General features: G+C 44.0%; 1 protein-coding gene and 1 long non-coding RNA gene across 2 annotated transcripts; one reads left to right on the top strand and one right to left on the bottom strand.

The window, feature by feature from the left end:
• Positions 1-2,048: 2,048 nt before the first annotated feature.
• GORASP1 (golgi reassembly stacking protein 1) lies at positions 2,049-12,147 on the bottom strand. Its single transcript, XM_048318809.1, has 9 exons — positions 11,944-12,147; positions 9,906-9,986; positions 8,687-8,890; positions 7,961-8,047; positions 7,493-7,623; positions 6,811-6,952; positions 6,165-6,309; positions 5,715-5,870; positions 2,049-4,156 (listed from the first exon to the last, which is right to left on the bottom strand). The coding sequence occupies exons 1-9, from the start codon at positions 12,004-12,006 to the stop codon at positions 3,873-3,875; spliced, it is 1,293 nt and encodes a 430-aa protein (XP_048174766.1). The 5' UTR covers positions 12,007-12,147; the 3' UTR covers positions 2,049-3,872.
• LOC125333173 lies at positions 6,303-7,665 on the top strand. The gene is made up of 2 exons (XR_007206795.1): positions 6,303-6,533; positions 7,444-7,665. It is a non-coding gene; the product is annotated as an uncharacterized LOC125333173 (long non-coding RNA).
• Positions 12,148-14,579: the final 2,432 nt, after the last annotated feature.

Here is a 14,579-nt window from a genome sequence, read left to right as displayed (position 1 = left end):
TACCTCTTGGTCTTGGGATTTATTAGTTGGATTGTCCAAGTATTCCCCAGGAGAGGGGCAGCCAGGGACTGGCAGGGCATTTACTGGTATAGAGACATTACACCAAGGTATTATTTTTCCTTTTACAGAGGTCCTGTTTGTTTCTAACTTTAACTTTATCCCTAGAAATGTATTTAACTGGACATTCAGAATCAATCTTTAAGCACATGATCTTACACTGTGGATATGCTGCTGACTCCTGAACAGAGCCAGGTAGAGTCACCTCCCAGCTGGCTAACAGAGCTGTTGGGAGCACACACACACTTAAATATCAAGAAAGTGGTTGACTGAAATAGCTTCCTGTACTATGGTGGAGGTTTTCCTGTACAGAGCTGTGCAAACCCCATGCAGAGCAGAGGTGCTGATTAGAGACTGGGTGGGACATGCCTGATCTCACTCAAAGATACCATGACACACTATTCTAACCATCTTTTTCAGGGCATTCTGAATGCTTAGTTACATACTGCAGCTTAGAAATACAACTTAAAGCAGTTGAAATTCTGTTACAGCAGAAGCAATGCCAATTAGTGTTTGCTTAAGGCAAAAGCCAAGAAGGAGGTTGTGTGGGCAGCAGTGGCAGTGCCCAGGAAATGGAACATATTTACACAGTCAAATCAATGCAGTGAGTAACCTGTAGCTGCTTTCTTTAAAGAGCCTATTCTTGTGTAACTGCTTGGAGGTGAAAATGCTTGCCCAGTTTTGGGGGAAGATGGAGAGTGCATGTGGAAGTACACAAGCCCACCAGTATGTGAGTGGTGTGATCTCTGCTCAGCATTGCAGAGATCCATTTTGCTGCAGCATTTCTGAGTTACAGCTCAGAGAAGTTCAGCCAAGAGTGACAGCATGGATGAGCAGCCTCTGCACAGAGCGTAGAGCAGTACAGCAGGAGGGTTCAGTAGATTGTCAAGCCTGCTGTGAAAGTTTAAGAGGGAAAATTAAGTCATCACTGCCTGAATTTGGTGTTTTAATAGTTCTTACCAGTAGGTGTTCAACTTAAAGACAATAAATACATCCTTTTACTCATTTAAGTTCAGCCAGAATTATTTCAGCATCCAAATTGCTGTTAATAATGAGATTTGCATGTTTATCTCTAGGCTGGTTATTTCCTCATCACAATCTTGGGGGTTTACAATCATTCCTAGTACAGGGTTATGCTGTATGCAAAGTTCCCATGGATCAAGTTAGCCTCACTTGGGGCAGGGCTTGGCCAGGTTTCTGTGGCCCTTGTTGAGCAGAGGTTTGATTACCCGGGTGGGAGGAGGTTCCGTGGCTCCAAAGGCCCCTCCTGGCTCAGCCCCATCAGCCCTGGGTGCTGTGGCACTGGCAGGAGTACAGCTCAGCAGAGATGGGCTTTGCTTAATCCTCACTCTAATACTTGAGCTGCTGGGAGCCTCTGTGGGTTTAACGTCTGCCAGACCCGTGTCCTCAGGCTCAGCTGTTAATTTGAAGGAGCAGCTCAGGTCTGGAAGCTCATCCTGTTGTGTCTGGCCATACAAAGCACCCTGGTGCTATAATGTCCAAGGTGACCTCCCCCTCCCTTTGTTTTACCCTTCTGCTGGTGTCCAGATAATCCTCCTTATCTCTGTGGGAGAGCTGCTGCTGTCGGGTTTAGGGATGCCCTCAAAGTTTAGAGAGTGAGAAAGGTCACATCCAGCTCCTGTTTACCTGGAAACAGATGTTTGGGACAGCACTGGGCTGAGTGGCTGTTTGGTTTTGGCTCTGAATCCAGCCACCCTCAGGTGCTTCTCCTCCTTCTTTTAGGTTTTGAAACTACAATTCCCATCACTCACAAGAGTGGGCTTTCTGGGCTGCAGCTGTGAGGGAGTATCCAAATTGGCAAGAGAAAAGAAATTTGACCAGGAGGTCTAACTCTTCACCTCATTTAGCATTTGAATGATCAGGTTCAGGTTTGGAGAACGAAACATCCTCCTGCTCAAGGTTTAACTCCTTGGTTTTCCAAACCCCTTCCCAGAGCCAGTTAACACACAGAGGCTGTGCACAGACTGAAGTAAGTTTAAGCCATTTATTATGGTGACATTTGAAATCTAGCATGAGTTTTGACATTCCCTGCTCTTAGATTTCTAACAGCTGTTTGGAGTACAGAGTCACTTAAATGAGCTATTACCCTCTCATAGCCATTTTTGAGAAAGGTGTAAGACTAGAAACAGTCCTAAATAAACAACATGAATAAAAAACCACCTAGGTGTCTTCAGGCATCAGGCTCCAAGATCAAACAAACCTAGGATTAGTTTAAATTACATTTAATTTTAGTGTTTAGCTGTTCACCCTTGTAACAGTCAGCTGGGGGAACAAAAGAGGAAATTTATTTTAGCAATACAGGAAATAAAATTGGGTCACAATTAACAGACCCTTTAGCAGACTAGAATCCACTGTCAATTCTACTGCCTTTAGTTAGAGCTTAATACATTCTCTGAAGCAACAGGTACTTCGACAATCCTGTTCAGAACTACTGTACTTGCAGTATTTCAGACTAACAACAGATCAAGGACACATTTTTTGTCAGGGTGGACTGATCTGAGGCCCTCGTGTGCTGTAACTTTGCCCGCACCCTTTGGCTGAAGCTGAGCTGTCACAGGCAAATCTGGGGGATCTGGAGTCCCATCCCTGCATCGGTACCAGATTTCAGGCCAGGCAGCTGTCACTGATCTGCACAGTGCAGAAACACAGCAGGAGCCACGGCAGGGAAAAGGCAATCAGGCAATATTGTGCTAAACGCCCCCCAGCCTTGTACCCCCATCTCTTAATTTACTACAGATTTTCACCACAGTAGCTGAATTACTCCCTATCATCAGCTTTGAAGTTCCATGCTAAATCACTGCCCTGAAGGTTATAAAACCACCCATGTCTTCCATTGTTCATGTTTGCCGTTACATTCAGAAGCGATTTGGAGACAAGTGCAAACAAAAAAAGCTGCAACAGCCAATTTCTGATGCTGCACAACAGTCCCATGTCTTAAACTTAGAGTGATTTGTATAAAAATAGTCATGAGTAAATAGAAAAGCACAAGCAAAGGAAAGCTATTTCTCAGTCACTACAACAGCCAAGACGTTCAATCTTCACCAAGAAGGTTCATCACCCCTACGTTAAAATCATCTTCAATTTGTTTCAAGTAACCATCATCATTCCCTCCCCCCTCATTGTTTATTTAACTGCAAGGCCACCACCCTGGTCCACTTCAAGAGCAGTGAATGACAGGACCCACCACCATGGCTTTGTCCCATTTGGGGCTGCAACTTCCAACCCCTGCTGGAATAGGTGTGGAGGAGGTACACGAGTAACTGTTACACAGAAGGGACTTAAACCAAGACAGTCTGCAGAGTAGCAAATAGGAATAAAAGTATCTTAGTGTTAAGAAATGCCTTGCAAGTCACAAGAACAGTCTAACCAAGGTGTACCATTAGAAAAGCTTTCTAACAAATCCAAACTATAATTTTTTTTTTAATGCCATCAAACACACTGATAAAAATCATCACTAAGTGTCACTGTTTAGGCACAGTGCCTTCGTAAATACATTCAGGAGCACTTGTAGGCAAATGTGAATTCCAGAACTTGATGTTCTGCCAGCGTCCACCTTGTTTCTGCATCAATTTTTTCCTTGAGCTGGTAACTTTGGACAGCATTCAAAATTCTGAACATAGATCCATTAAACAGTGATTGGAAAAGACAACAGGATATGTACTTCATGTGATTTCTTTTCTAGTATTGTCTACACTAACAAAATAGACTAACTGTAATTCTTTCAAGATCAGAAAAATATTCCAAGCTGTAGCAGTGCAGCATTCAGCAGTCTGTAAACAGCAGCAGGGTCCATTTCACGCGGGATCTTGCGCAGCTGCTTCTGCTTTCTGCTCACTTGCTGCTTCATCCTCTGGTGTCTCTGGAGCAGTGGTTAATGAGCTCTCAGTGCTGTTCACAAGCAGCTTGGATTCCTGGTTATCAGCATCAGTTCCTAGTGTTGCTTTTGAAGAAATGTCATGAGGAAGATCAAGAGAAGGTAAAGATGGAATTGAAGGCAGGAGGTCATCCAGTGTGGGCTGCTTCCCTGATCCTTCAGGATATGGGGTTACACCTTCAATGTCCAATGTTGATGCATTTTCTGAGAAATGGAGATAAGTTTGTAAAAAAAAGTTATCAGGCTAACAGACAGTGCCTCTGGTTACCCTACATCTAGAAAAATCAGCATGATTGAGACTCCTCCTACAGGACATGAACAGATTCACAACTGTCAAACGCCTGGGCTGTTCACTCAGCTCTCCCCAAATCCAGAAAATCTGATGCTGCACAGAGGTTTTAAAAGAACACAAACCATTTGCTCTGCTGTGTTCTTGCCCCTTTTGTTATTTTGTGTTGCAACTTTACAGTCATCCCACCTTTTAGAAGGGAAATGTGTACATCACGTGAAAGTATTTTTTACTTTTTTTAAATAGAAGAATGTATTGGGTTTGCAGGGCCAGGCTTTGGTAGTGGGGGGCTCCAGGGGTGGCTCCAGTGAGGAGCTGCCAGAAGCTTCCCGTGGAGCCAAGGCCAGAGAGCTTCATGGCTGAACCCATCAGTGTCTGTGGCAGCACCTCTGGGATAATGTAGTTAAGAAGGGGGGGAAATGGGACTGCAAAACAGCAGCCAGAGGGAGGAATGAGAATATGCAAGAGGAAAAACTCTGCATAGCCCACAGTCAGTGCAGAAGGAGGGGCAGGAAGCACCCCAGGCATCAGAGCAGATTCCCCTACAGCCCAGGGAGAGGCAGCTGTGCCCCTGCAGCCCAGGGGGGAGCCCATGCTGGAGCAGGGGATGCCCAAAGGAGGCTGTGACCTCATGGGAAGCCTGTTCTGGAGCAGGCTCCTGGCAGGACCTGTGGCCTCATGTGGGACCCAGTCTGTTCCTGAAGGACTGAGCTGGTGGAAGGCACCCGTGCTGGAGCAGGGGGAGAGTGTGAGGAGTGCCCGTCCTTAGGAGGAGGGAACAGCAGAGATGTGGGATGAGCTGACTGCAGCCCCCATTCCCAATACCCCTGCGCCTCTGCCAGGAGGAGATGGAAAACTTTGAGTAAAGCGGAGCCTGGGAAGAAGGGAAGGGTGGGGCAGAAGGTGTTTTTAAGATTTCAGACTATTTCTCATTATCCTGCTCTAGTTTGAATGGTAAGAAATTAAATTTCCCCAAGTTGAGTTTGTTCTGCCTGTGACAATAACTGGTGAGGGATCTCTTCCTGCCCTTATCTTGACCCATGAGCCTTTGCTGGATTTTCTCTTCCCTGCCCAGCTGAGGAGGGGAGTGACAGATTGACTTGCAGAGCATCTGGTGTCCAGCCAGGGTCAGCCCACTATAAAAAGGCACTATTGAGATGACTGCAATTTTGTTTTCCTTTTACAACTGTGAATTTACACTGATTTTAGAAATACCTGCTTTTAGGGTCAGTTTAACCTGGATCAATCAGCATTTTCATTTAAAGAGTCCCACATTCTATAAACTTAAGGAAAAGCGCATTAGATTTTTCCACTTCTAAACCTGATTTCTGCTACTTTTTCCATCTCACTTTTGCCATTCTTTCTGATTTTTATTAAAATTTGCCTATTTCCAAGAAGTGGGATGATGTTAAGCAAGCATGAGTTGGTGCCATTCCAGAAATAAGATCTAAAGGAAATCTTGAGTGCACTTACCAAAATAAGCAGAGGCTTCACTATTTGACATTAATGTTTCAGGGCCTACAGAAGCAGCTGCTGCTGGCACATTGAAGGAGGCAGATGGTGACAGGCTGGACACTTCTGTTAAGCTTGTGAGCTCAGAAACTGAAATTCCAGACATATCTAGAAATCCTGGAAGAGAAAGCAAATGTCAGTTAGATACAACCCAAAATTCTAGATTCAAAAGGACATGTTATATCCAGACTGAAGTCAGTGAAGTCCCCTTCCCACTAAATGCAAATAAATTTAATTTATGTGGTACCCAAATTCTCCAGCTCTGAAATCCAGGAAAGTCAAAAACTTCAAGGAAAACTACCACTAAGTGCTCACAGTTCTGAATTTAAATCTCCAGCTCGTTTAAGACCGTATTAGTTTCTTTAGATGTCCTCTAAAGAATTTGTGAAAAAAGCACCTAAGAAAACATACCTGGATCCATAACTCTCTGGAGAGGGGGAGGAGGAGAAAGGGAGCTTTCTGGTGAATAACCACTTATTTCTTGATCTGTGGCATGATCCAAGTTCATAACTGTTTCAGAGCTGTCATTCTGAGAGGTAGCTGCCAATAATGGAGTCTGGAATAAGATAGTAAGAAGGAAAAACATCTTTTTACATCAGAAGTTTCACCTGAAGCCAACCTTCCCAAGAAAGCATCCTGCCTGTCTCCATATAAACCAGTTCAGATAGAAGCTGTGATGTTGAAAGTCAAACACCAATTAGGACATGTTCCAGTTCAGCCCTTTAAAGCCAGTCTGTTCTCAGAACTTGGTTCTTGGAGGTGTGTCTTTCTCCTAGAGAGGTAGGTGTTCCAACATGATCCTCATTGACTGGCACAGCTGTAGGATGCAAGACTTGAAAATAGGGAGAGAATATCTGGCAAAAGCTTTCATCAGCCACCACTGGTGATCTGGTACCTGCTCAGCAGCATCAGCTCTCATTTTCCCTTTACCCAACTCCATTTCATTCAAGCAAAATTGAATGCTGTATTAAAATACACTCTTACCAATGTCCCAAAAAGCAGAAAATTTTGAAACTCTAGAGAACATGGCAGAGATAGGAATTTACTTCTTTCCTACCTCTGTGTAACCATTAGTGGATGGCACAGGAGTTCCAGCTTCTGGCGAGGGTGAAGGTGATTTGCTTTCTGGCTTTTTCTTTGATGTTATGGACTGTGTTGGAATTCTGTGCAAATAGCCATATCCAATACCACATCCTAAACTGTACAAGAGAAGTAAAATGACATAAAAAAGGTGCTCTTAACAAAGCTAATATTTTTAATTTTGACTCTTTTAAAGAAGAAGAGTTTGAGTCTTTTATCTATAGCAGGAAATACCTACCTGCAAGAATTTCCACTTAGAGCACTGAAGGAACACTCTGCCATCAACTTTTAGACACGCACAGCTTAGCTTTCAGTGAATTATTTTATATCTTTACAAAATATTTAACCTGACCTGATGTGGGTTTTGTTCTTGCTTTAGCTGAATATTTTGACTATGAGAATGCAGATAATGAATCTGCTAATGGGGAACTCAACATAGGGGTTTTGCCATTTGATTCAACTCGAAAAGGATTAGATCCAGAATGTGCCCAATTCCTAGTTCTAAGCTAATTTTTTTTATGGAAAGATTAACAGTTTTATGTGACAAGTGTGAGGAAACAAGGCTTAAATCAGAAACACCAATAATTGATAGCAGTAATACTCTTAACAGGAGCTTATTTACAGCAAGTGTGTAACCTGTCATCGACAGAGATCAGTACCTTCCTTCTCCACCCCAAGCTCCATTGGGAGTCACAACTACCTCTCGGATGGAATCTGCTTCAGTGTTATAAACCATCAGCTTCAGCGGCTTCCCCTCATGGGATTCAATCAGGGAAAAGAAATCCTCTGACTATGAAAAAAATAAAAGAAAGTAGTAGTTAATAAACCCAAATGTGCAAGTCAACATTTTACATAGTTATTTACTCAATGTGAGATATTAAACACCCAGAGACAGAAAAATCACCAATGTAGTTTGATCTTTAGTGGCAACTTCTTTTTATTGTCACACTAAAAAGAAAGATAATGTTTACCTTAACAATAAAGCTTCTGTCATAAAATCAACCTTCCAAAATCCCCCAACACCATCCCCATACATTTGATTAGATTTATAAAAAAACAAATCCTACAACATACACTTGGCAGGCACAAAGATAATCACTCCCCACTGGAAGGAACATGCACCCTACCTCCTGGAGAATCTGATCAGATCCAACAACGTAGTCAGTGTATGGCTGGAGACCAGCCAGAGCTGCAGGAGATGAAGGCTCAACGTCCTGTGAAAGAATGACACGAGTCATCTGCACCCACAGCAGGATAAACTACCAATATCCAAAAGAAAAGCTAACTTCCAGAGCAAAGAAGGAAAGAACATTTTGTTAATGGGATAAAAAAGTTCTTGAATAGTCTACATCTGTGTGTGATATCCTGTAAAACATGCTGAGTAAGAAAGATGAGGATGCTACCAATTTAAAATAACATCCTCTGAAGATGTTGAGAAATTGCATCTACTTAAACAACCAGAAACATAAACATTCTTTCTTATTCAGTTCTACTCTGTCAGCTATTTTGTGATGCTTTTTGTAACATTAGTATTAATTTAATGAAGTTTAGCTAATACAGAGACACCAATCAGGCCGGAATCTTCTTGCTTTTGCCATTGATTCTTCCACATAAAAAAACCCTTCCCACCTACACTGTTTGGTCCAGTTGGGATGGAGTTATTTTTGTCACTGTCACTGGCAACACTAACACCACCCACTCCTACTCAAATAGCTCAGACAAACCTTCAGGACTGTGTTCCCTTCCTGTGTGTGACTGCAGCACTGTACTTTACATAACAGCTACTGCTAAACATCACAGTGTAAAACAAGGTTACATGAACAATAACGAGCCACCCAAGAACTCCTCCTCACCAGAACATGCCAGACGTGTTCATTGGCTCCCTGGAAGCTGCAGAACCTCACACTGGCTCCAAGGAGGCCTTGTCCTCCCCACATGTTACTGGGGATCACCTCCACCTCTCGTATTTTCATTGTTTTGATGTTATACACCTCCAGCTTCACTGCTTTCTCAGCATTTGCCTTCAGCAGGTCTTTCAACATATTGTTTTCCTTGTTCTGTAGAGCAGAGATATAGGACTAGCATTATTTCCAATTGCACCTGTAACATGTCACATCTGTGGCAGAATTTGAATACAAAGAACCAAAACCATCAGTGTTTAGGCTCTGTGGTTCACAAACACAGTTCCATTTTCTTTTACTAGAAAGCAGTTAGTTCTGTCAACACACGTCCCTTTCCATAAATACTTCCTATTATTCCATTTCATCACTGGCATTCCTGTCCTTCACAACTACTATTAAATAATACCAGCAGTATCAGATGCCAACTGTGTAGTCTAACCATGAGCAGCAACGTTTCACTTCATGTCTCTGAGCCCCATCCCTCTTCAACAGCCCTTCAAAGTCACTGCAAACTGACTGTGAAATAATATCTTTATTTCTGTCATGTTAGAAGATTAAATGATCTTCCCCCAAATCTGCCCTTATAATGACCACTTCCAAAAAAGATATCTCCACTCATAAAACCAAGACAAACTTAATGAATTCAGCTGGTATGTGGTTAGGGTGGAGCATACCAGGCAAAGCTTTGAGCCTTTTGAATAAAGAAACAAAACCCCAGCCAAAACCAAAAAAAACCCCATCAAACCAAAACTCAACTCTCCTCTCCTAACCCAACACACAGGAACTGTGTTCTTGGTCTCAAAAGTATGATTCTTTTTCATGTTTTATCAAATGTTGAAACAAGCTTGTTTAAACAAATGTTGAGCTCTGATTATTGACTCACCAGTTCAGAATTCACCTTGTGGTAGAAAATATCTATGAATAAGCAATAAAAAACACTGTGCTGACCTGTTAAGAAGTTAAGGTGAGTAAAGGCATAAACAAAACCTTTTCCTCAAATTTGGATCTAGCCAAAGAGACTTTGAACACCTGCAAGTTTTACTCTACTTTTAACGTCCAATGTGAAAAGTTTCTCTACTTGTGACAGTTTTGGGTTTTACCTTTCATCGCTACCACGCCCACATTTCATGTAGGGTGGAAAAAAACAACACTGAAATCATTTGAGACTTACAAGCCTCGTGTGTCCTATGGCAATGATGAAATCAAAGAAAGGTTCCAGTCCTCCTTGTTGGGCTGGGGAGTTTTCTTGAACCTGCAGAACATACATTTTATCGTTATTCTACATTGATCTCCAGTTACGTAAGTGAAAGTGTTAACCTTTCCACTTGATTCAATATTAACTTTTGAGCTGAGCCAGAGATAAGGCACCAAATGACTGCCCTCAAGAAGCAGTCCATAATTAGGACCTCACTTTTATAAAGCTATGAACAACAGATGTCCAAATCAAGCTGTAAAAAGCAGGTTTTGAACCCCATATCAGACACAAATGTTGTGATTCAGAGTTCACAGCCTGGAATTATTAAATACTGAATGCTTTGGAGAAAGGCTTGGTTTTCAATGTGCTGCTTCAGGATTTTCTTCCTTGATTCTAACAACCTGAGCACAGTGAGAGTCCCCACTTGCATCAGAGCCATTTTTCCATGAACACAACTGACAGATGGGTTCCCACCTTTCGAGTCCATTGGAACAGGAACACTTACACAAGAGCACTACAAACACACGCCTGCTCACAAGTTCAGGTCAAGAAAACTGCCACCACTTACAAAAGATTCCTAAGAAATCAGAGTTGGGACATCTCAATTTCATTATAACCAAAGTTGTCGTAGGAGAGATGTCATAAATATAGACAATACTCATTAAAACACATTCATACCAGGAAAACCCCCACCAAAAGTTCGCAGATTACATGAGAGTCCACCCACTTCAAGGTAAACCAACAAAGCAAAATGGTATTAGGGAATCACTGCAAACCTACTGACAGTTTGTTCTTAACTTCACTTTTTGTTAACTCAGCAGCCCTTAACCTTGGATATATTTGACTCCTGAGGGCTACCTCAGAATTTAAGCACAAAATTACAACCCATGCATCACCTAAAGGAAGTTCATTGATACATCTTATATTTGGTCTGGTGTTACCAAAATGCTAGATATGCAATTTTACTTTTTTTTAATAGATAAAGTTGTATTGGTGCTTTTGCTGGCAGAATTGTCTATAAAAGTTATATATTTAATAGCATAGCTACTTCAGCAAAACCTTCTAAAGCAAAAATAAGAATAAAAATCATGCTTTATTATTAAACAGTCAAGACTGAGCACTGTAACCACAGCTGGAGTAGAAGTATTAACTTTTATCACAACCCTGAACTGCATCAAAAGCAAACAGGCAGCTTTGTACTGATGCTGAGAAACACAAAATGCAGATGAAGTGGAAAGCAGCACGTGGCAGTAAAGCTCCCATTCTTATTCCAGGGAGGGAAAATAGCCACGAAAGAAACGATAACTCATGCAACAGCTGTTATCAGCAACAGCTCTGCCTATCCTTAAACTTCCAGATATGCATTTACACCACTGTACCTGCAGGGAATCTGCTAAAGAGAGCAGTTACAACAAACTTGCATCTACATCTGGGAGAGGCAGCCACGGAGGAAAACACCGCTGGAGCGGGAATTAACCCCCTAACAAGATGCTGTGAAGATCAACAGAGAAGCGCGTAGGGAAAGGAAGGGAGCAGGGAGGGAAGAAAGGGAATAGGTAGAGGGAAGAACAGGGAGAGAAGGAGAAGAGCAGAAAGAGAGAACAGGGAGAGATGGAGGGGAGCAGAAAGAGAAGGGGCACCGGGAGGAGAGCAGGGAGAAAAGGAGGGGAGCAGGGAGGGAAGAAGGGCTGTTCTACTCTTAAACTACTTCCAGTTCCCCGAGAGCAGCCCTACAGGCTCCCCCGGGCTGTTCGGCACTCAAGTCCCGGCCTCGAGCCCGCTGCAGCCGCTGGGATGGGCACCCGCTGGTACCGGGAGCGGCGCGGCCGCCCCGCCCCTGCCGGCGTGGCAGCTCCGGGAAGGAGCCAACAGGTGGGAGCCAGGGCGGCCCAGCCAGCGCGGGCGGGATGCGGGAGCGAAACCCCGCCGGACCCGCCTCAGCGCCCGCCACCCCTCGCCGCCCTCCCGCCTCCCTCTCTCCCTCTCCCCGCGGGCCCGGTGCCGGCCGCCTCACCCCGTGCACGTGGAAGCCCTCGGCGCCGCCGCCGGGGCCCTCGGAGCTGGATCCCAGCCCCATGGCGGCCGCCCCGCCACCGCCCCGCCGGGACCCGAGCGGACCCGGCCCTCAGGCGGCGCCGGCCCCGAGCATCGCCCTCACGCCGCTCCCGCAGGCCCGAGCAGCGGAGCGCCGAGCGCAGCGCCGGGACACAGAGGAACGATGTGGGAGCGCGGCTCGGCTCCGCGTCCTGGCGCGTGACCGGCGGGGAACGCCCCCTAGCGACGGGGGCGGGGCGGGAGAAGCGAGGCGTTGCTGCGGGGGGCGGGGAGGGGGCGGGGTCAGCACTGAGGGGGCGGGGTCAGCGCTGAGGGGGCGGGGTCAGCGCTGAGGGGGCGGGGTCAGCGCTGAGGGGGCGGGGTCAGGAGCGAGGGGCGGGGCCAGCGCTGAATCCCCGAAATTCGCTGAACCGCGGGATTGTTCCGGGTGGAAAAGAGCTCTGGGATCACTGCATCCAACCTCTCAACGAGCCCCACCGTGGCGACAGACCATGGCACTGAGTGCCTGTCGCTGTTGGGGCGGTCACGACACACACGGACAGTGCCTCTTTCAAGGGCCAAAAAGCCCTTTATTAAACAAAGCAGCCTCTTTTATACGCCTTTTGTATGTTACCATTCGTGTTACAGATTCGCTGGCTGCTACACTACTACAATAGACTCATTGGCTGTTATTAACTACAGCATATTACCATTGGCTACCTGTGGCATAAGCGTTCAAGCATTCAGAAAAATAACGGGTGCAGATATGTTGCTGTTTTCTCCTTCTATTGTTTAAATGTCATGCTTCTGTTAGTACTACATTCTCACGGGTAAAAACTAATTGTTTTTCTTCTCATGGACTTTTCTTACAGTCCTTCTCTAGCCGAAGTAACAGGCCTGAGCCATAGTTTTACAAAGACAGCAAGGCCTTCATTTTATAAGGTTTTACTTAAATGCCACATGTGCCACATCCAGTCTTCCCTCAGACACCTCCAGGGATGGTGGCTCCACCACCTCCCTGGGCAGCCCATTACAATATCTAATCACCCTTTCAGTGAAGAAATTCCTCCTTATGTCTAACCTAAAACTCCCTGGGTACAGCTTAAGACTGGAAAAAAACCCAAAACCTGTCCACTACTGTTCTCATTTTAACAGCCTTTAACAATTATTCCCCTGATAGTATAATCCAGAAAGAGATTATTGCTATATTTTTTACCAATATTGTGTTTCTGTTCCTCTCTGTAGGCAGAGAATTGTGCTCAAGAGCAGTATTTCTACCAGCTGAGACAATTTTTAGCATTAATAGCTGAAGAAGCAAATCAATAGTCCAATGTTGCTGTTTTCCAAGGTGTAGGTGATCACTACGAAGATGTGGTATTTCATGTCTGCCCCATTGTGTTCTACTTAAGATGGATCTTTCTGATTCTGCCTTAACTCATGAAGGGAAAAGTTCTGAAAGTTTTTAAAGTAGCAGAATTAATTTGAAATGTTACTATATTAATATCGTTAAAATGCTAGTTATATTTTCTGCATGAGCATTTTCATTTCCATATAGAAGTATTGGTTTCATTAAAACTCCGTGGCAGTACTGCTCTCACCTCCAAGATCTCATTTTTCCAAAGGATCCATCCACATAATCTCTCTGGTTCAAGTCCGATGTGTAAAAAGAGAAGAGAAAAAAAAAGCTGCTTTTTTCATCCTCTGCCTTTGCTTCCAAGTGAAATTCTTGCATTCCCTGTCACTTCAGCAGCTATTTATGCTTGAAAATCCACAGACATTGGTTCATATTTATCCAAAGAAAGCATGGGATAGTCTCAGAAGCATTTTTAAGTAACTTTTCCCTGGAGTTGTCTCTAAGCTGTGACTGCAGATCCGTGCATCACGTTCATTGAGCAGATGGGAAGTAAAAGTATTCAGAAAAAAAAATAAAATTATGCCTAGCATTCATCTGTGGGGTTTTTTGCTGTGTATATTTGGGAACCTCATCTCATAGTTGTGTTTTTTATGAAACTGCTTTTCTTCAGAATGTTTTTTGTAACAGGTGAGCCAATGAGGAGCTGCAGTGCTGGCCGTGTAATTGTATTTCTACAAACAATAGAAATGAGAAACCTTTCTTCAGACGTACCAAAAGTAGATGCCAGAGAAGAGAGTCTGATGCCAGTACTAAATTAGGAAATACAAGACCATAACAACAAAAAAAAGGAAAATCTAGAGGAATTCTTCGCATTTGTGTTTATCACAGAAGGCAGTGAAGAGGTTTCCATTCCCAAACCTTTCTTTGCATTCTCTTATGTTAAGGTGGAGGTGAAAGAGCCCATGAACAGAGAAAACAAAGAGTCAATTTGCAGGAATAGGTGGTACTTGCCCCATCTTTCTGGAGGAGCAGGGGAAGGAGCTGGCACACCACAAGCACATGTTTTGTACCGTTTGCTCAAAGCACTTTGGCTGCAGGGGACTGGGAAGTGCCAAACACAATTTTTAAAAAGGAATTCTAGCAGAGATCTGAAGGGGAGGTCTGTAAGCCTTAATAAAGTAATAGAAACTACAGTAAATAACAGTTTTAGTGGGTACCTGAGTATTACATCCCTGGGAAGAGCCAACATGGCTCTGACAAAG

Source organism: Corvus hawaiiensis, chromosome 1 (genome assembly GCF_020740725.1).
Source record: "Corvus hawaiiensis isolate bCorHaw1 chromosome 1, bCorHaw1.pri.cur, whole genome shotgun sequence".
In the NCBI taxonomy this organism is placed as follows: Eukaryota; Metazoa; Chordata; class Aves; order Passeriformes; family Corvidae; genus Corvus; species Corvus hawaiiensis.
The sequence above is the reverse complement of the archived record's forward strand: the minus strand, read 5'-3'. Positions and strand labels throughout refer to the sequence as shown.